This window comes from Mastigoproctus giganteus, chromosome 1 (assembly GCF_048544385.1).
Source record: "Mastigoproctus giganteus isolate SK-2022 chromosome 1, ASM4854438v1, whole genome shotgun sequence".
In the NCBI taxonomy this organism is placed as follows: Eukaryota; Metazoa; Arthropoda; class Arachnida; order Uropygi; family Thelyphonidae; genus Mastigoproctus; species Mastigoproctus giganteus.
In genome coordinates this window covers 17,562,665-17,584,502 of record NC_143575.1, presented here as the reverse complement: position 1 = coordinate 17,584,502, position 21,838 = coordinate 17,562,665, and the positions used below count along the sequence as shown (strand labels likewise).

The following is a 21,838-nucleotide window of genomic DNA, read 5'->3' as shown; positions in this document are numbered from 1 at the left end:
CAAAACGAAAGTATGATGACAGTTTTTGAATTTTGGCTTTATATGTGTTGGAAATAAAGATGTTCCTGATGCACAGTGCAGCGTATGTAATAAAATATTAGCAAACAGTTCTTTGGCTTCCACTAAACTTGTGTTTCGTAAGTATTCCATGAATATGATGTGAGATGAAAAGTGTTCCATGACTAAAAACATTTGGGAAATGCTGAGCTAGAGATTGGTTGATTGCTGGAACAAACTTTTGTAGTTGTGGAAGTTGATAGCTTAAATAAATTCAAGGAAGAACTGTACAAGCTTTTGAAGCGAATGGCTATGTGAAATGGGAACGTTTTTTTTTTTTTTTTTTTTTTTTGACTGATGCTATATAAGCTTGTTTTCTTCCATCATATGCCTCTACTAATGCATAGAGGCATATGATGGCAAATGATTTTAAATGGCAAATTCAACATTACTTTAGATTTTTTGTTTGTTTGTTTGTTTGAATAATGCTGTACTTTGAAATAAATACAGTAAAACTTGGCCACCTAACATTCTGACAAAAAATTTTTGGGAGGTGATCATATTGCTGCATTATTTATTTTTTTTTTTTTTAAGTAATTGATTTTACTATGGGAATTTTTTACAAAAATTGGGCTTAAATAATGTACAGATATTTTTTTAATATTGTAAGGAGTCAATTAAATGTTTTTGACAATTACTATTTATTTATGCATCTGCACTTACAACATTAAAAAATGATTTGTACTTATAACATTAAAAAGCAATTTAATTATATTGATCAAGATAATCTTTTAAAGTCATCTGTTTTGTTTGAACACTTTTTGCATTACGATATTACTTTCCTACCTTTAGCCTAATAGACTCCTCAAATTAATGCCTTGAAAGAAGAGATGTGAATAATGGGCAATACAGTCTAGTTAATCCTCATTGATAGTTGTCTAATTTTTGATGACATTTCTGTTCATGCTGCAATTTAAAAGACCTCCTATTGCTTATAGTGCAATTTACATGTGCCCTCAGTGAACAATATGGCCATCCAATATGTACTTAGTAACAATAAGATAATCAATGGCATCAGAAACAATAGTTAACAGCTTCACCCACCCCTTATACCTAGAAAAATCCCTCAAATTTTACCTCTAAACCAACCTTTTCATCAACTCAGTTATGAGAATAGTGGTTGCAAAGAGAGGGTGTTAGGTGGTTTAATGGTCAACTTAGAGAGGATAACTAGCATGAATATGGTATCTTTTTAGACTTTTCCATCAAATTTTGGTCACCTACAGAGGCGATTGTTTTAAGGTGGTGATCACTACTAGAGATTTTACTGTATGTGTTCAACATTCAACAACAGTATTTCACATAAGTTAAAAAAAAGAATTAAAAATTTCCAATTTCTCATAAGGATCCTACACTACTAAATGAAACATGTTTATAAGCAATTAAATTTATGGTATAGCATAAACAGGAAATAAGGAACCACTCAGCTACATAATTAGCACTTCACACATACAAATGTAACTTCAATCAAAATGATGTCACATATGTTCTTGTTTATATACTAACCACTCCCACAGCACTAGATGGGAGTTTGTTCCATCAATCAACCACCCGCTGGATGAGGGCAAGTTTTTGCATGTCTGACCAGCAGCCACCTTCTGTCATAGCAACTGACTGTTAATTTTTTTCAACGGTGAATACAGTTGTTAACCATATTTAGCATTCATATAGGCTTGAACTACGGTCCAATCAAACATCTACTTCTGCACTCTCACACTTGACCACTTGGTTGTATTGCCACCTCCATAGCCAGGTGGGAAGGAGCAGCAATGCGTAGCACACACTTCTTGATTAAACCGGGGTTCGAGCCCGTCACCACCAAATACGGAGGATGCGGAAAGGTCAGGGAATGACCACCACATATCCCGGAGCAATATGGCCTTAGTTGCTAATGCTCCTTAAAAAGAACCAAACAAACCAAACTTGGTTGTATTGGGCTGTATTAGGGTCCTGTAAGTTTTGGATTCCATAGCTACATAAATTAGTATGAAAATGTTATTCTTTACAGTTATTCCGAAGCTAAGCTTATTTCCCATATCTTATTTCCATTTGATTAGAAAGCAAACTTATACAGCATGAGCAAAAAAAAAAGCTAATGCTTAACCTTTTCACTTGTCCATTCCTAACAGTTTTTTTTTTTTTTATGATAACCCTAAATACAAAAAATATTAGAACCTATAGCACTTATTACTGTGTGTGGGTTGAAGGTTGAGAAGATGAAAGAAGACGTAGTTTATCTAGTTCTTCCTTGAAGTTATTCAAATGAACCACCCCTACAGCACTATATGGCAATTTGTTCCATCAATCAACCACCCGCTGACTGAAGGCAAATTTCTGCACGTCTGCCCTGTAACCACCTTTTCTGAATTCAAATTTATGCCTCCCTCATGTGTATAGTCTGAGCAAGAGGAAGGATTCCATTAGTATTGAGCTTACTCAATCCATTCGGCACCTTAAACTCCTCAATCAGATCTCCTTGCAGGCACTAGTATCTCCAGATGCTGCAATTTGCAAAACCAAAGCCTTTCCTGGTAGGAGCACCCTTTTTCTCCCCTCACTAATTTTATTTCTTTTCTTTGCATCCATTCCAACAGATTCATGTTCTTCATAAAATGAGGCTTCCAGACCTGTATGCAGTATTCAAGATGTGGCCTAACCATTGCCATATACAAGTATAATATTATTATACATTATTATATTATTAATATTATTATTAATTATATTATTAATATTATACAAGTATAATATTATCCCTGCTAGCAAAATTCCTGTATATCATTGACAAAACTCCATAAGCTGTCCTGGTAACCTTTCTGTATTGCCCAGAGAACTTCATATCTGACTGCATAATTACCACCAGGAATTTTTTATTCTTCACTGCCCTTAGCATGGTATCACGCAACTGGTATGCTAATCTGGGATTACTGGTCCCTGTATGAAGTAGCAGTAGTGGCAAATGATACAAGAAAGCAAGTTTATATAGCATCAGCAGAAAAAAAAAAAAACAAAAAAAACCTACACACTTCATCCATCCATACCCCCTCCAAGAATTTGTCTAGTTCTTCCTTGAATTTATTCAAACCATCCATTTCCACAACAACAACAGATGGAAGCCCAAAGGCAAACTTCTGCACATCTGTCCTGCTACCAACCTTCCTCAACTTATATTTATGTCCCCTCATGTGTGTAGTCTCAGCAAGAGGAAGAATGCCATTCACATTCAGGCCAATCGATTCAAGGCTTTAAACACCTCAATCAGATCACCATGCAGGTGCCTAGTGTCCAGATGCTGCAATTTGCAGAACTGAAGCCTTTCTAGGTAAGTGCATTCTTTTATTCCCTTCACCAATCTGGTTGCCCTTCTCTGCACCTGTTCCATCTGATCTACATCCTTCCTAAAGTGAGGCCTCCAAACCTGTATACAGTACTCAAGATGTAGCCTAACCATGGCCTTGTACAAAGGGATAATCATCCCTCCTTATCCCTGTCAGCAGACTTTCTATATATCATTGACAAAACCCCATGAGCTGTGCTGGCAGCATGTCTGCACTGCTCAAAGAATTTCATATCTGAATGCACAATTACCTCCAGTCTTTTTCATTTTCCACTACCTCGAGTGTAGTGGAAAATGAAAAAGTAATCCCAGAGTAACTTACCATACAGTTGATAAGTTACTTTGGGATTACTGCTACCCACATGCAGAACCTTGCATTTGTCAATGTTAAACTTCAACTGCCATTTCTTGGCCCATTGATCCAATTTTATTAGATCTTGTAGCTCACCCTGATTATAAATGTTAACCACCCTCCCAACCGTTGAGTCATCTGCAAACTTTGACATTAAGCCTGATATACCTACATCAGTCTCATTGATGAATATTGAAGACAACAATAGATCCAGCACTGAACCCTGGGTGACTCAACTAATAACATTAGTCCATGAAAAGTAGTGTCCGTTGATAACCACTCTGTCTTTTTCCACTTAACCATCCTTGTTTTCCATAGTAGCAGCTTGCCCTTGAGGCTACAATGCTCCAGTTTGTACAGCAGTATTTTATTTGCAATAGTTTCAAAAGCCTTCCTGAAATCCAGATATATGATGTCAAAATTATTTTTTGCATCCAGTTCCTTGGCCATCATAGTAACCTATGAGATTGGTTAGATAAGACTGCCCCCTTGACAAATCCATGCTGTGATTGTAGTATTGCATGCCTGTTCAAATGGTCCCGCATTACTTCTTTAACCAGTGATTCCATTATTTTCCCTGGAACAGACAGTTCTGTAATTATTCATGTCACCTTTTGATCCCTCTTTTTGAATTGGGGATATGTTTGCACATCTCCAGTCTGTACGGACCTAAGTAGGCCACATTTGATGAAATGTACATTTTTGTACAATAAAAAACATGGCAGAAGCCATTTTTTGCCATATGTTTGATAATTGGCTCTGATGTCTTTACAGCTTCTTCTGACGAATGGAAACGTTTTCCCTCACAGCTCCTTCTTTAACTTTGGAAATAAAAAAAATTGCAAGGTCAGGGCTACAGGGCAGATGAGGAACACATTTGATATTAATTCTGGCTAAGTACCCCATGACAGTAAGAAGAATATGAAGTCTCACATTTTCAGGATGCAGCATCCACCCACCTGCTTGCCCGCAAAGCTTGCAGTGCAGTTCTGTAGTAAGGTCCCATAACAGTCGTATGACATAGTACAACATGCTAGTAAACCATTTCTTGAATGTTAAAAAAAAGAGATACCATAACCTTTTCTGCAGAAGCCATAACTTTTGCTTTTTTTGGTGTTGGCAGTGACAATAAACTTCCAGACAAAGCTTTGTTGCTTACTCTCTGGTTTGAAATGATGAAGCCATGTTTTTTATCTGCCATTATCACCTTGTGCACAACGTCACCATCCTCAGTAACCATCTATTGCAACTCACGACAAATCTCCATGCAAACTTGCTGCTGCTCAGGCCTTGGAACCCAGCATATACAAACACGCGTCATATGCAAATAGTCATGGATAATACCATGCATGCTTCCTACTGATATTCTCAATGTCTCTGGGCTTTGCTGTTATATGATTAGAGAAGTAGTGTTTATGGTTTCTGTGGTGACAGCAGTGGTTGAAGTTCCAGGACCGCCGATTTTTGTGACTGAATCACATCCATCTTTAAACATTCTAAACTACCTGTGAACTGTGCTATGTGGCGGTACCTATTCACCATAAGAGTCTTAAAATTTTCATATACTTCAGCTGATGTTTACTTGAGACAAACAAAATTTGAGAGCAGCATACTGTTCTCGTATGTCACATCCATTGTTACATAGATGAAACTGAATGGGCATAAACCTGACCAACTTCCAAAGTTGCACTGTGTGCACGAATCAACTGTGCAGTTGCTATGTGATGCGGCTTGGTTTGGTCATAAATTCTGCAGCTCACCTAGAAATAGTGAGCAGTATAGTTTTTCTTGAACAGTTGCGATCATTCTTTATTGAACATCATATTAATGCTAAGGGGAAAGTAAAGTGTAAAGTGTTCATTGTCTAACGGCCCAAGGGGTTTCCCCCATCTCCGTGTTGTGTACTCTGTTTGTGAAACACAGAACACTGTGAAGGCCAGAGATTTTAAAAAGTGTAAGGTACATGTTTATGTTGTGTAGTGTCATGTTGTGTTGTTCCTCTGACCTTTTAGCCGTTGGGCCCCTAGTGGGACCCCCCGTTGCCCACACTTAACCCCGAGGAGGCAGGTCAGGCATAGAGGGATTGCATTAGAAGTAATTACTCTGGCAGGTCCTGCCACCTAATTTCCTAAGATTTCAGTGGCAAGGGCCTAAAAAAAAAAATAAAATAAAAAAAAAATAAATAATAAATAAATAAAATAAAAAAATAATAATAAAAATAAAAAATCAGTAAATAAATAAAAAATAAATAAATAAATAATAAATAAATAAAATAAAAAAATAAATAAATAAATAAAATAAAAAAATAAAAAAATGAAATATAATAAAAAAAATAAATAAAATAATAAAAAAAATAAAAAAAATAAAAAAATAATAATAATAAATAAAAATTATAATAAAATAAAAATAAAATAGAATAAAATGCATATTTAGAGTAGGGGCGAAGACTGAGGAAGGGGGGGGACAGATAGAAATATGGGGATGATAGGGAAGGCAACCCCAGAAAGGTCAGTGGAGACTGGCCCCACCAGGAGAAAAAAAGGGTGTAGCAGGGAGGGGGAGGAGACAGAAACCCGTCCCCTCCCTCTCCCTACCAGGGGAGGGGGTATTAAAGTGAACCAAGTTAGGGTACATGGTTCGGAATGCTAGTTGACATCTAATGGCATGCCGGTGGCGTTGTCAGTCTTTATCTAGGAGGTTGTCTTATTGGTCACATCCATGAGAGACAAGTCCAGAAGAATAAGAACCTTTTGTCTTTCTTAGATTGTCTTAATTTGTGGGTTGTCTCTATTCAAAGGTAGTTATCTTTGGTGGGTGACATTTTGGAGAATGTATAGTAGTTCACACCAATGATGGTAATGCTGGTTAAGTTTAGCTGCCTGGTTCCAGTACCATCAGGGTCCCTGGGTTCATTTAGTAGAGGGTTATCATGTTGCTGCAATTAGTTGTCTTCTCTTCAAGAAAAGCTGCTGTGCATAGTTGGTGAGAGCTTGATACTCTTCCTTAGTATCCAGTAAGTGGTTTTCTTTGCCTTTTGGTATATAAGTCAACTTTGTGATAAGCTGGCAGCGGAGGTCATCGTAGAGGGGGCACTCGTGCATGAGGTGATCCCAGTCCTCAATTCCTCCACAGGTGCATGTTGAGTCCTCTTCTAGGCCAAAGGTTGTTAGTTTTGCCTTTATTGAACCATGGCCAGTAAGCAAATACGTGGCATACAGGCCTGGAGAAAACCATAATGGGGATTTTGGATAGATTCTGCTAACATCTGGGATGAATCTCCTGGTGATTTCCCCCTTGGTTGAATTTGTCCAGCGGTCCTGCCACACCCACTGCATGTGTGCTTGAAGTCTCCTCTTCTCAAATTTTTGGTTGTTGGTAAGATTCAGCTCGAATCCCAAGCAGGTCTAAGACACGCCCTTAGACAGATGATACAACATTCCATTTCTCACCACCTCCAGGTCGAGGGGGAGGGCCCCCACCAGGACCTGGAGGGTGTGAGTACTCACAGTGCAGCAGGCACGAGAGATGGAGAGCAGGACTGTGTGTTGAGTGGAATCCAGGATTCGTCTGTTTACTGCAGTCGCAGCCTTGCCAAACCAAATTCCGGCTGCATACGTAATCACAGGGATGAAGATAGCCTTGTAATACAACGAGAGGGTTCGCTTGCTGAGACCCCAGTCCCGACGGGATATCCTAGCAACCATGGCAGTATAGTTTCTCACTTTGGTTCTGATGTATTTGAGATGAGCTTGGAAGGAGAGTTTTCTATCTAGTACTATGCCAAGATATTTCAGTTGCTCTGACAACTTTATGGTCTTGTTTCCAATTTTAATCTGTGGTGGTCTTGTAATACAGAGAGTTCCTTTAAGAAGCAGAGAGTTTGTTTTTGATGGTGATATGGTCAAGCAGTGTGTTTTTGCCCAGTCCTGGAGGATTTGGAGTGCATGGTTTGCCAATGTCTCAAGCTGGGCCCTGGAATTTGCAGTCACCATCAGGATGAGATCATCAGCAAAGGCTTGTGAACGAACCTCCCCGAGGTCAAGGCATAGAAATTCGTCCATCACCATGTTCCATAAGGTCGGCCCCAGGACCGAGCCCTGGGGGCAGCCACGGTGTATCCGTCTTGTGAGTTTCTGATAAGGTGCATTTACTGTGATTACCCTATTTGAGAGGTAGCTTTTCGTGATATTGAACAAATTGTCCGGTACATTTGCTTGCCTGAGTCTGCGGAGGACGCTCGGCCACCAAAGGGTGTCGAACGCTCCCGCGAAATCAATTGTAATCATCAGGAAGTATTTTCTGTCTGCTTGGTGGGCCTCAGTGAGCAGTGCCTGTAGAGCATCAACCGTGGAACACCCTGGTCTGAAACTATATTGGTTTGGAGATATTAGGTTTGCTTTCTCATAGTGGCTTTGGATCCGTACATGGAGGAGACGCTCTAGGAGCTTGCTGCATACGGACAATAGGGCTATGGGCCTGTACGAACTTGGTAGATGTGGTGGTTTTGTCGGATTTTTAAGGATAAGTTTCATATTTGCAACTTTCCAGTCATCAGGGAAGGTGCTAGTGTGTAGGCAGAGATTGAATAGGTGCAGCAATAGCCCCGGGGAAAGCTCCACAACCTTCTTCACAATCTCAGGCTCGAACAAGTCAGGCCCTGGACATTTTTTCCCTTTGATAAGAGCTGCTGCGGCTAGGAGTTCTTCCTGTGTGAACTGCGGTTCAACTTGTCCAGTCCAATAGGTTTCATTTTCTCTGCAGATCTCATGCTGCTCAGTTGTTGTTGGATTAATGTTTGGAGGAAAAACGTTGTTTAAGATGTTTGAGACTGAGTCCCTCCAGGTGGTGGTTAGGTTTCCCTGCGGGGTTTCTGTAGCGGTGTTCACTTCCCCCCTGGGGAGTTTGTTTGTGGTGATTTTGTACACCACCCCCCAGGGGTCAGAATTTCCCGTGTAAGAGACAAGTTGCTCCCAGGATTGCTGCTTTGATTTCTTTATTCTTTCTGTATACACGTTTCTTGCTGTTCGATATACTTGTTTAAGCTCTTCGACCTCCACATCAGGCCAAGATCTTCTCGCCCTTTGGAACGCTTTTCGTTTGGCTTGTACCTCCTTTCTCATCCTTCGAAGCTCCTCATTCCACCAGGGCACCACTCCCGGAGAAGGTTTTTTCCTTTTAATTGTGGCATTGCAGACTTGTGTTAATAGGGTGGTAATCTCTCTTTGAAGAAGGTTTGGTGAAGTTTCTGCTGCTGTTTTCACACCATTTCCAGCAGGGCACCCCTGAACGTGTCCCAGTTTGTTTTTTCTATTGCATATTTATGTTGCATTACTCTGGAAATTGGTTGTCTATTACAGTTTTTTGTGATCCTGAATGTAATGGCTCGGTGGTCCGAGGTCGTCCAATCATCTTGGACCTTCCAGTCGGAGATATAGCTGGCTGTGTTTCTTGTAGCAAGAGAAATGTCAATGGTGGCTTCCCAAAGGGTGCTGCTGAAAGTGGGGAGGTTGTTTGGCTGATTGAGGATTCCGAAAGGGGAGTTACCCAGGTAGTTCTCCAGTCTTTGGCCGTTTGTTGCTCCTCGACGGTCTGGTGTTGTGCTGTACCACGCGGGAGACCTGCAGTTTACATCTGCCCCAACGATAATTCTCCCTCCAGGAAGAGTATTTAGTACACATTGAAGGTATCTTATAGCCCTGATAATGTCTTCTCCTGGACGGCAGTATAGGGCAACGACGTAAAAGTTTCCAAGCGCTGTAATAATGTGGGCACATACGGCCCAGGCTGTGCAAAGTTGTGTTATCTTTGTGGCTGTGATGTCAGGGTTTCTTACAGCTATTGCTGCCCAGGGGGTTTCCCCTTCCACCTGGATGACTTTGTAGGTCAAGGGATAGCCTCTGACCTGGTTCTTATGGGTGTACGGCTCTTGCAGGATAATTACATCCGTGTTGTCCTCTTCTGCCCGAATCCTGATTTGGCCGACCACAGCCCGGGTCCGCTGCGCGTTGATTTGCATTATTTTTACCTCTTCAAAGTTAAATTTTTTAAGGTGTCTCCCCATAATCGATCCGTTGTTGGTGCTGACCCTTGGCTTTTATGTATGTTGGACATATTCTGTCTCTGATGGAATGTGCTGAGTCGATTTTGAAACTTTTACATTTCACACAAATAGGATCTTTGGTTTTGTTAGGACAGCTGCTAAATTTGTGGCCTTTTTCAGCACAATGGCCGTACATTAGCACTGTCTGGATACAAGTGTGTGAGGTGTGGCCGAACCTACAACACTTGAAGCATTTAGGCACAGCCACATGTTCGCGAAAGCGGTGGCTGCCCCAGTTTATGTAGACCCTTGCTTGATTGTTAAGGACCTTCCAGGCGATTGGGTTGATTTGAACAATCCAGTTTTTGCCTCCTCCTCCTTTGACTTTTTTTGAGTATTTAGGTGTGATTAAGGCATCTGCCTCTAAGTCTGGGAAGTACTCCTGCAAGTTCCTACAGTATAGTTCCTCAGTGAGTTGCTGTGGGGTCAGGTTGTCACTGAGGTCAAAAATGATGATAGAGGGCCCAACTTTTTTGGCGGCTCTGCCTTTAGACCCATTGTCATTATTTTTGCATTGGCCATAATTTTGTTAGCTTCTTTTTTAGTTTCCGTTTCGATCACTATGCCTGTATTTCTAGTTTTTCTTATTGCTTTTATTTTCGTAGATTTGAGATCATCTTTCAACTCTGTCATTATTTTGGTCTTGATTTGTTCACTTGTATGTGATTCTTTGGAGTTAATGGGTGTGATAACGACCAGATTCTGCTGTTTTATCAGGGTTCTCTTTCTTATATGCTGGGGGTTTTGTTGACTGGTCTCTGGTGGATGCCCTTGGATGGAGGCACCCAGTTTAGAGGTTGGAAGGTTCTTAAATACAGAACCGGCATAAGAGGGCACTGTAGTTGATTCAGGTTCTGTGGTTAGGCCCAGTTCCCGCTCGGGTGAAGACTGCGGAAGCTTAGCGCAGATGTCTAAGGCCTTTTCCAGTATTGTAGACCTTGTCTTGATTTCTTCATTGACAGCTTTTAGCTTCTCATTCTCAATTAGAAGAGCTGTTGTGATTGTTTCTAGGCTTGTCCAAAGCTCCTGGACATAGTTTCCAGTGGCTTTGGTGAATCTTATGGAGTCTTGGTTGAGGAGTGCCACCAAGTTCCTGTGCAAGACTGAGATGATCTGATGGAAGGAGGTGGTGTCTCCCTCATTAAAGAGGCCAGCCAGAACAGGTGGTGCAGGAATGGTAAGCATACTGGATGGTGGGATCCCAGATGAGACCACTTGGTCCAGAGCAGACGGTAGTTGTGTAGCCAAGAAATCTGCTGGGGCAGTTTGAAGTGGCATAGCTGATGGAGTTTGGTGAGCACCTGAGGAGTTTTGCGTCTCAGAAGCAGCAGCTACAGGAGTGTTTGGAGCTGCAGGTAAGGCTGCGGTTGAGGTAGAGTTTGCCATCGATTCGAGGATGGAGGCAGCTATTGGTGTAGAGATTCTTTGGTCCAAGGTGGAAGCTGAGTAATTATGGTCTATGTAAGGTGATATACAAATATTATTCATCTGTGCAGGAAGTGGAGAGCAAGAGGAGCGCAGAGGACAAGCTCTGGACCTTCCCTTGGACTTCTTTCTCTTGGAGGAGGATTTGCCAGATACTCTAAGAAGCAGTGAATTAGAAGTCTCCGATTCGTCTCTCTCAGACGTGCTAACCTCATCCTGTGAACTTTCAGTATTTTCATTATTTTCAACCATCTAATAATGCTAAGGGGAGTTGAACTGTGGTGGTGCCTTCTGAAATCCCTTTCAAACCTCTATTTTTCCAGTATCATAGAAGGCACATCCATCACTGAAAACAGCATGGTCAAGTTTTTGTCATTTCAAGTCATGTGAATATGGAATGACTTTTCAATCTGTGATTGCTTGTAGCATCTGTAATTTGTAAAGTTTTAGTTGCAGATTTCAGTGTAGTACTTTATTAATTGCTATGGAAAACATAATTCACAGCTAGCACTTCAACTTCAGAGACAAGCCTATCTCACTCATTTTGCTGTTTCATTGCTCACAGTAGGTCTACTAGTTTTCTTAACATGCACCAAATTTTTTGCTGTTTGTACAGAGGCTCTGCTTTGAGGATTCCTGTTGATGTGCATAAAACTTTGCTACACTGGCATAATTTACTTAGTTTCCTGAAATCAAAACACACACACATTGTGCTTTTCTGCATCCACAAAATCCACTATTTCTATTTTTCTTAGAGCAGCACCTCTGCTGGACATGGGCATAACTGCAAAATGACAAACTATATATTTCTCTTCATTTTCATGTAATTTTCTTTTCTTTCATGTCTGAGTATTGGGTACGAGAGTACATGTGAACAGGCGAAGTTTTTACAGATCCAGCTAATAGAGAAGTTTTCTTAATTTTTTACTTTTTTATTTACTTATATTGGCATATAAATTTATTTTCTAGAGTTGCTTTATATTCCTAGTAACGATACTTTAGTTTAATTTGAACTTAGATAGAGATTTTGTAGGTTATTACTTAGCATCGGTAAGGGTATCTAATCCGTGTGTTGGACAAGTTTTGCAGCTCCCGTGAACGTTAAGTTTTTAATTATATTTAGCCGGTTTATTGACTTCATTGTTAAATTAAATTATTTTCTATAAGTAGCTTATAGACCTAGTCAAGCTCTGTGGTTTATTTTGAATTTAGATAGTGCGATTTTGAAAGTAATTAATACCTCATGTCTGTCGATTTACCGTTTGTAACTTGCTGCCATTGTTATACGATACAACATGTACCCCGAACTTGATAGTATAAGGTTTAACAGAAAACTAGATAGCGAGTATAGTAGTATCAATTAATCAGTAAAATTTACTAATCGTATTAAATTTCATTGTCAAATTAATTGTACTTTTTTAACTAAATACATATAACGACCCAGTTTTTGCAAACGTAACATTATAAATGAATACATATAACTTGACAGGAGATAAGAAAATGATATAACGTAACTTGGACATAATATTTGATACTGAAATATATATAGTGTTATAATTGCATTGGGATATAAGTTTAGGGTTATATTTTGTATTGGAATTTTATTTGAAATTGAATAGAAATCATGACTCAGAGCAGAGCAGCAAAGCAAAAGGCTCAAACTAATGGGAGTGCTGTGGCTCAGGGGAGAACTAAGGGGGACGGTTGTCCTCTGAATCACAGTCTTTTGAAATGCAATACTTGTTTGATGTTTGTGGAGCAATCAGGAACGGGACATGATATTGCCAAGGGGAGTGTGTGTGTGTGTGTGTGTGTGTGTGTGTGTGTGTGTGTGTGTGTGTGTGCGTGTGCGCGCGCGCACGCGATGTAAAGAGTGTGAGGAAATCAGGCACCAACTCAGCATTGTTATGGGCCTATATGAGAGCTTGAAAGACAGGGTGGATGCCCTCGAAGGATTTAAATTGAGGGCCCATCAAGCTCTCAACTGCCCACATCAATGCGAGAGCTTGCACTTGAACATCATGCAAAACAGTGGCAACCCCTAAGGCAGAATGTGCTGGTCCCAAAGGAACTAGTTGTTGTCGGTGACTTGATTGTCAGGGAAATGAGGAACATATTGTGCAAAAAGAATAAAACATAGAAAAAAACATAGAAACAGGTGCATGTGTACATGTATAATAAAAGTATAGGTAATAAATAGGTGGAACAGGACCAAGGGCAAAGGTTGATGATGTTGTAGAGCAGATATCATATTTTAAGGGCACAAAGGGTGATATTGTTGTACACATTGGCACTAATGATATTAAGAGTAGGAGACCAGTGGAATTACTTAACAAGTACAAGTCAATGCTGAAAAAAAGCTGTGAGTTAGGGTTGAATTTGAAAGTGTCTGCAATTCTGCCCAGACATGAAAGGAGGGAGTATATGATGAGAACCTTGTCAATCAATTCGGCCCTGGACAGATTGTGCAAAGCTCAAGGGGTAGAATTTTTCTCAGCCTGTTCTGTGCTTGTTAACAGGAGAGACTGCTTCTACAGGGATGGGATACACTTAAATCGAAAGGGTGCAAGAATATTTGCTGATGCCATCGAGGCAGAGTTAGGTGGGTTGGAAAACTACTAGCTTGGGAGGATACACAGACTAATAGATTAATAGTAGCTGCTGGCAGAGGAGAAAGTTATTCTTGCACTGCTTCTGTTGAAATGCAATTGAGCAGCAGCCTGGAAATTGAGGCAATGGAGATTTTCAGGACTGCTGGGAGTCATAGTGGAACAAGTAAATACATGGGCTGTGTTAGGGTAACTAAGAGTAGAAACAGGTGCATGTGTACATGTATAATAAAAGTATAGGTAATAAATTTGATGAGCTTGAAGTACTAGTCAAGACATCAAAGGCAGATATTGTTGGGATATCAGAGACGTGGTATAAACATAAGCAGTGCAGAAGTGGAATTTGGGGAGTACAATGTGTACAGAAAGGAGACAGGACAGGAAGGGAGGAGGGATTACACTGTTAGTTAAGAAACACATAAAATTTAAGGAAGTGCATCCAGAATAATCTTGGAAACTACTAGGCTTTTCATACCAAATAAGAAATATTGTTCAAGATTTAGGCCTAAATGGATGTCAGATGAACTAATTAGACATGTGACAGAGAAGAAAAATGCATGGGATACATATAAAGGGGCAAAGGTTGATGACGTAGAGCGAATATCATCTTTTAAGGGCACAAAAGTGATATAGCTGTAAAACGTTGGCACTAATGATATTAAGAGTAGGAGACCGGCAGAATTACTTAACAAGTACAGGTCACTGTTGAACAAAAGCCGAGAATTAGGGTTGAATTTGAAAGTGTCTGCAATTCTGCCCAAACACGATAGGAGGGAGTATATGATGAGAGCCTTGTCGATCAATTCGGCCCTGGAAAGATTGTGCAAGGCCCAAGGGGTAGAATTTTTTTCAGCCTGGACTGTACTTGTTAACGGCAGAGATTGCTTCTACAGGGATGGGATACACTTAAATAGAGAGGGTGCAAGAATATTTGCTGATGCTATATAGGCAGTGTTAGGTGGGTCAGAAAACTGCTAGCTTGGGGGGAGACAAAGACCAATAGATTGACAGTAGCCACTGGCAGAGGTGAAAGAGATTCTTGCACTGCTTCTATTAGAATGAGCAGAAGCCTGAAAAACAAGATGCATGATATTTCAGAGACTGCTGGGAGCCATTGCGGTACAAGTAAACACATGGGTTGTGTTAGGGTAGCTAAGAATAGAAACAGGTGCAGGTATACTTGCGTGTACACCAATGCTAGGAATTTAGTAATAAATTTGATGAATTTGAGGTATTGCTCAAAACATCAAAGGCAGATATTGTTGGGATATCAGAGACGTGGTGTCACACAGATATAAGGGATGCAGAACTGGAATTTGGGGAGTACAACGTCTACAGAAAGGATAGACAGGATAGGAAGGGGGGAGGGGTTATGTATTAGTTAAGAAACACATAAAAACCAAGGAAGTGAAGCCAGTCGACATCGCTGGACAGTGCAGTGTCGAGTCAGTTTGGTGTGACATAAGCATTGGGAGATCAAAAGTGAGAGTAGGAGTGTGCTATAGGCCTAATGACTCTGATGAGTATAATAAGAAACTGTACAGGTAAATAGAGTGGGCCAGTAAATCAGAGAGTCTTATAATGGGAGATTTTAATTTCCCAGATATTGACTGGAATTTGGGGGCTGGTTACTCACACACTAGCAGGGCTTTTGTGGATTTATTGGATGATTGTTTTCTACATCAGCATGTTCGGGAGGCAACTAGAGGGAGTAATACTCTTGATTTGATTTGATTATCAGCAGAGATTCTTCATGCATTAAGAATCTGCAGATAAATGAACCACTAGGTGGCAGTGATCACAGTGTGCTGAAGTGGGATTTACTCAAAGAGGTAACTGCCATTAGGGGTAAAGGGAAGGGTTATTGCTTCCGTAAAGGCGACTACAATGGACTAAGATAGTATTTAAATTCTATACAGAGGGACCAACTGATGATGTTACCAACAGCAAATTCAAAATGGGAAGCATTCAAAGAACTTATCTTGGAAGCTACTAGGCTTTACATACCAACTAAGAAATATTGTTCAAGGTTTAGGCCAAAATGGATGTCAGATGAACTAATGAGGCACATGGCAGAGATGAAAAATGCATGGGATACTTACAAATTAACACATGACACAGAAGCCTATGATAGATACAAGTTGATATGCAACCAAGTTACAAAGGAGGTTAGGCAGGCGAAGGCAGATTATGAGAAATCCTTGGCAAGGGATGCAAAGAAAAACAGCAAAGAGTTCTTTACTTACGTAAACTCTAGAAGGAAGGGGATGAATCAGATTGGTCCACTTGATATTGATGGGTCAACTGTTGATGATCCTGCTCAGGTAGCTAACAAACTAAATGAATATTTTGCATCGACATTCACACATGAGGAGTTATTCAGCAAGGTTAATGCCAGAGGTGTATTCAACTCTAGCAGTAAGCTAGAGAATCTTGAAATAACTGGGAGTAAAGTGGAGGAGAAATTGTTGAAGATAAACACAAGAAAGGCACCCGGGGTGGATGGGATCTATCCAGTTATATTAAAGGAGGCAGCAAAGGAAGTAAGCAATCCCTTAGCCATAATTATGAGAGCTTCCTTGGACTCAGGGGAGGTACCCATAGACTGGAAATGTGCAAATGTGACCCCAATTCACAAAGGAGGATCAAAGGCTGACACAAGTAATTATAGACCTGTGAGCTTAACTTCTGTTCCAGGAAAATTAATGGAGGCACTGGTTAAAGAAGCACTGCAGGATCATTTAGACAAGACTTCAGTTATAGCTCGGACACAGCATGGTTTTGTTAAGGGGAAGTCTTGCCTGACCAATTTGATTGGATACTATGATGCACTCACAAAAGAACTGGATGCAGGGAATAGCTTTGATATTATATACTTGGATCTTATAAAGGCTTTTGATACTGTTGCACATGGAAGACTGCTACACAAATTGGAGCAGTGTGACATTGGAGGCAAATTGTTGCTATGGATAAAGGGGTGGTTGAAGGGGAGAAGACAGAGAGTGGTAATCAATGGACACTGCTCATCGTGGACTAATGTTATTAGTGGAGTCCCTCAGGGCTCAGTGTTGGGTCCATTATTGTTTTCTGTATTTATAAATGATATTGATGATGGTATATCAAGCTTAATGTCCAAGTTTGCAGACGACACAAAGGTTGGCAGGGTTGTCAAGGACACTACTGACACTATGCTGCTGCAACAGGATCTGGAAAGGTTGAGCAGATGGGCTGAGAGGTGGCAAATGAAGTTTAACATTGACAAATGTAAAGTACTACACATGGGGAAACAGCAACCCCAGAGCAACGTATCAACTCTGTGGTACTACACTGACAGTGGTAGAGAATGAAAGGGACTTGGGGGTGGTTGTGCAGGCAGATATGAAGTTCTCTGAGCAGTGCAGATGGGCTGCAAGAGTAGCTCATGGAGTATTGTCAATGATATACAGGAATTTTTCCAGCAGGGATAAGGAGGTGATTATTCCCTTGTATAAGGCAATGGTCAGGCCACACCTAGAGTACTGTATACAGGTCTGGAGGCCTCATTTCAAGAAGGATGTAGAGCTGCTGGAACGAGTACAGAGAAGGGCAACAAGATTAGTGAATGGAACAAAGGGGTGCTCTTATGAAGAAAGGCTCAAGTTTTGCAAATTACAGTGTCTGGAGACTAGGCACCAGTGAGGTGATCTGATAGAGGTGTATAAAGCCTTGAATGGTTTGAGCATGCTCAATGCTGATGGGATTCTTCCTCTAGCTCAGAATAATCACCTGAGAGGGCATAAATTCAAATTGAGGAAAGACAGATGTAGGATAGACGTGCGGAAATTTGCCTTTAGCCAGTGGGTGGTTGGTTGGTGGAACAGACTTCCATCCCTTGTTGTGGAGGTTGATAGCCTAAATAAGTTTAAGGCTCAGCTGGACAGGTATTTTGAACGAACAGAGGGGTGAAGTGGAAGTGGGTTTTTTTTTTTTTTTTTGGCTGATGCTGCATAAGCTTGCTTTCTTGCATCAAATGCCTCTACTAATGCTAATGCTAATAAATTAACAGGTGACACAGAAGCCTATGATAGATATAAGCTGGTCTGTAACCAAGTCACAAAGGAGGTTAGGCAGGCAAAGGCAAATTACGAGAAATCTTTGGCAAAGGATGCAAAGAAAAACAGCAAAGAGTTCTTTACTTATGTAAACTCTAAAAGTAAGGGGGAATGAATCAGATTGGTCCACTTGATATCGATGGTTCAACTGTTGATGATCCTGCTCAGGTAGCTAACAAACTAAATGAATATTTTGCATCTACATTCACACATGAGGAGTTATTCACGGAGGGGACTACCAGAGGTGTATTAAACTCTGGCGGTAATCTAGATAATCTTGTAATAACTGAGAGTAAAGTGGAGGAGAAATTGTTGAAGATAAACACAAGAAAGGCACCTGGGGTGGATGGAATCTATCCAGTTATATTAAAGGAGGCAGCAAAGGAAGTAAGCAAACCCTTAGCCATAATTATGAGAGCTTCCTTGGACTCAGGGGAGGTACCCATGGACTGGAGATGTGCAAATGTGACCCAAATCCTCAAAGGAGGATCAAAGGGAGACACAGGTAATTACAGACCAGTTAATTAACTTCTGTTCAAGGGAGATTAATGGAGGCGCTGGTGAAAGAAGCATTGCAGGATCATCTAGACAAGACTTCAGTTATAGCTCGGACAGAGCATGGGTTTGTGAAGGGGAAGTCTTGTCTGACCAATTTGATTGGATACTATGATGTAGTCACAAAGGAACTGGATGCAAAGAATAATTTTGATATCATATATTTCGATTTTAGAAAGGCTTTTGATACTGTTGCACATGGAAGAGTACTGCACAAATTGGAGTAGTGTGGCAAATTGCTGCTATGGATAGAGGGATGGTTGAATGGGAGAAGACAGAGAGTGGTAATCAATGGACACTGCTCTTCATGGACTAATGCTATTAGTGGAGTCCCCCAGGGTTCAGTGTTGGGTCCATTGTTGTTTTCTGAATTCATTAATGATACTGATAATGGTATCTCAGGCCTAATGTCCAAGTTTGCAGATGATACGAAGGTCAGCAGGGTTGTTAATGACACTATTGACAGTGCGCTGCTGCAACAGGATCTAGAAAAGTTGAGTAGATGGCCTGAGAGGTGGCAACTGAAGTTTAACATTTATAAATGTAAAGTACTGCACATAGTGAGCAGTAACCCCAGAGTAACGTATCAACTGTGTGGTACTACACTAACAGTGATAGAGAGTGAAAAGGACCTGGGGGTAATTGTGCTGGCAGATATGAAGTTTTCTGAGCAGTGCAGATGGTATGCAAAAGACAGTCTGCATGGTGTCTTGTCAATGATATGCAGGACTTTTTCTAGCAGGGATAAGGAGGTGATTATCCCCTTGTATAAGGCAATGGTCAGGCCGCACCTTGAGTACTGTCTACAGGTCTGGAGTTCTCATTTTAAGAAGGATGTAGAGCTGTTGGAACAAGTACAGAGAAGGGCAACAAGATTAGTGAATGGAACAAAGGGTTGCTCTTACGAAGAAAGGCTTAAGTTTTGCAAATTACAGTGTCTGGAGACTAGGCACCTGCGAGATGATCTGATTGAGGTGTATAAAGCCTTGAATGGTTTGAGCATGCTGAATGCTGATGGGATTCTTGCTCAGAATAATCGCCCAAGAAGACATAAATTCAAATTGAGGAAAGTCAGTTGTAGGATAGATGTGCGGAAGTTTGCCTTTATCTAAGTGGTTGATTTCTGGAAGAAACTTCCATCTGTCGTAGAAGTTAATAGCTCAAATAGGCACCTCCGTAGCCAGGTGGGCAGGAGCAGCAGTGCATAGTAGACGCTTCTTGATTAGACCAGGGTTCGAGCCTGTACCCACCAAATACGGAGGATGTGGAAAGGTCAGGGAATGATCACTGCATATTCCCGGAGCAATATGGCCTTAGTTGCTAATGCTCCTAAAAAAACCAAACCTGCATTGCTAATTATCAGTGAGCTCTACTCTTGTTCATAAGATTGGAGCTCAATGTCCAGTAGACAATCCCGTGACCTTTAAAGAAAGTAAAAACCTGTGATTTTGAGGTAAACCTTTCACCTTGCACTACATTTCTGATGTGCTGCTGGGGCAGATAATAGCTTGAAACTAAACTTGCTAATTCTTGGGTGGTTTGCTAGATTGATTCCTTTTCCTAAAAATAGTTAGAAATTGGGTAGTGCAGGATAATGGATTGCTAGATTTGAGAGGTGGGACTGTACTCAGGGAATTTAACATTCTTAAAAATCAGCTCTCTAATATTGTCTCAAATTTTTCAATGTGTTTTTCAACCTACAAAAATAAATATAAAAATTGTCACAAGTCTGTAAACATCTTTTATACAAAATTTTTCCGATTAGTAATAATAATAAATTATGTATTACCTATATTTGTATAACAGTAACCTTGTGTAATGTAATTTTTTTGTTTAAGAAACAAATTATATCATTAATTATTAAGTTGCTGCTCTTTTCTACTAACAGGAGGCTGATATGGCAGTAGCTCCACTGACTATTACCTCTGCCAGAGAAGCTGTTGTGGATTTTTCCAAACCATTCATGACTGTTGGGCTCAATGCATTGATAAAAAAAGTAGCTTCAGAGTCTACTTCAGCATCTATACTAGGAACATCACCTTTCTTTTTCCTTCATGCCTTCTCATACGATGTATGGATTTGTCTTATAGTGGCATATATTGCCATTAGCTTCTTCATCTACTTTGTCAGTCGATTTAATGGAGCTCCTGACAGAATTAGATCTGTTGAGACAAAGGAATCTGACAGGCTGTCTATAAGTAGTAGCTTTTGGTTTGCCTTAGGTTCTTTGTTTCTGAGAGGCACAGGCATTTATCCCAGGTATGTATCCTTAAACTTCTATATGTCAGCTTAATAATTTTGAGATGATGCAACAGGAATATAAGAGTTATTGTGTAGTTAAATAAATGAAATTCTCTTTTTACTTTCCTTTTCTGTTGTTTACCCATATGCTGATCTTTGAAATGATGTTATTTTAATTTCATTTTATTATCTATATAAATATATTCAAAACTAGTCACTTACAAAGGAGGAAAATCCTTTTGGTATATGAACTTAGTGAATGGGATTCACTTGTATTTAACATGTTCACTGCATCGACATGTATAAGTATTCAACGATACCCCAAGTGCTGTGCTGTAATGCGTATATACTGTGCTGCCACTTTATTAGGTACACCTGCCTAGTAGCATGTTGAGCCTCCTTTTGCCTTAAAACAGCCTGAATTCATCTAGTCATGGATTGAACAAGATTCTGAAAACATTGTGCAGGAATGGAGTACCATGCAGACATGAGTGTGTCACACAGTTCTTTGCAATTCAATGGAGGTGTAGGCCTGCAGTGAACAGCCATTTCCAACTCATCCCAAAGATGTTCAATAGGATTAAGATTTACAGATTGAGCGGGCCACTGCAGCAAAGAAAAGTCATTGTCATGTTCCTGGAACCATTCCATAGTGATTCGGGCTTTGTACACCGGTGCATTATCCTGCTGGAAGTAACCATCTGATTGAGGATAAACTGTCAACATGAATGGATGCACTTGGTCAGCAACAATGTTTAGGTAGGATATGACGTTCAGATGTGAATCTATGGATATCAATGGACCCAACGTGTGTCGAGAAAACATTCTCCACACCATAACACTGCCCCCACCACCTTTCACAGTAGTCGTCAGACTTGATGGGTCCATGGATTCATGTTGTTTTTGCCAAATTCTGAGCCTTCCATCAACATGATGCACCAGGAACTTCGACTCATCAGACCAAGCAACTGTTTTCCAATCCTCAATAGTCCAGTGCTGGTATTGCTGTGCCTCATCCCAAAGATGTTCAATAGGATTGAGATCCGCAGATTGAGCGGGCCACTGCAGCAAAGA

The 21,838-nt window shown here is 40.4% G+C and overlaps 1 protein-coding gene across 1 annotated transcript in view; it reads left to right on the top strand.

Annotated features, from left to right (window-relative positions):
* The window catches only part of LOC150090591 (glutamate receptor 1-like), a 194,034-nt gene that overhangs the window by 87,356 nt on the left and 84,840 nt on the right, over window positions 1-21,838 (top strand). Inside the window, exon 10 of the mRNA XM_090371710.1 lies at window positions 20,412-20,782. Within this exon, the coding sequence (XP_090227836.1) occupies window positions 20,412-20,782 (371 nt within the window). The remainder of the gene's footprint in view (window positions 1-20,411; window positions 20,783-21,838) is intronic.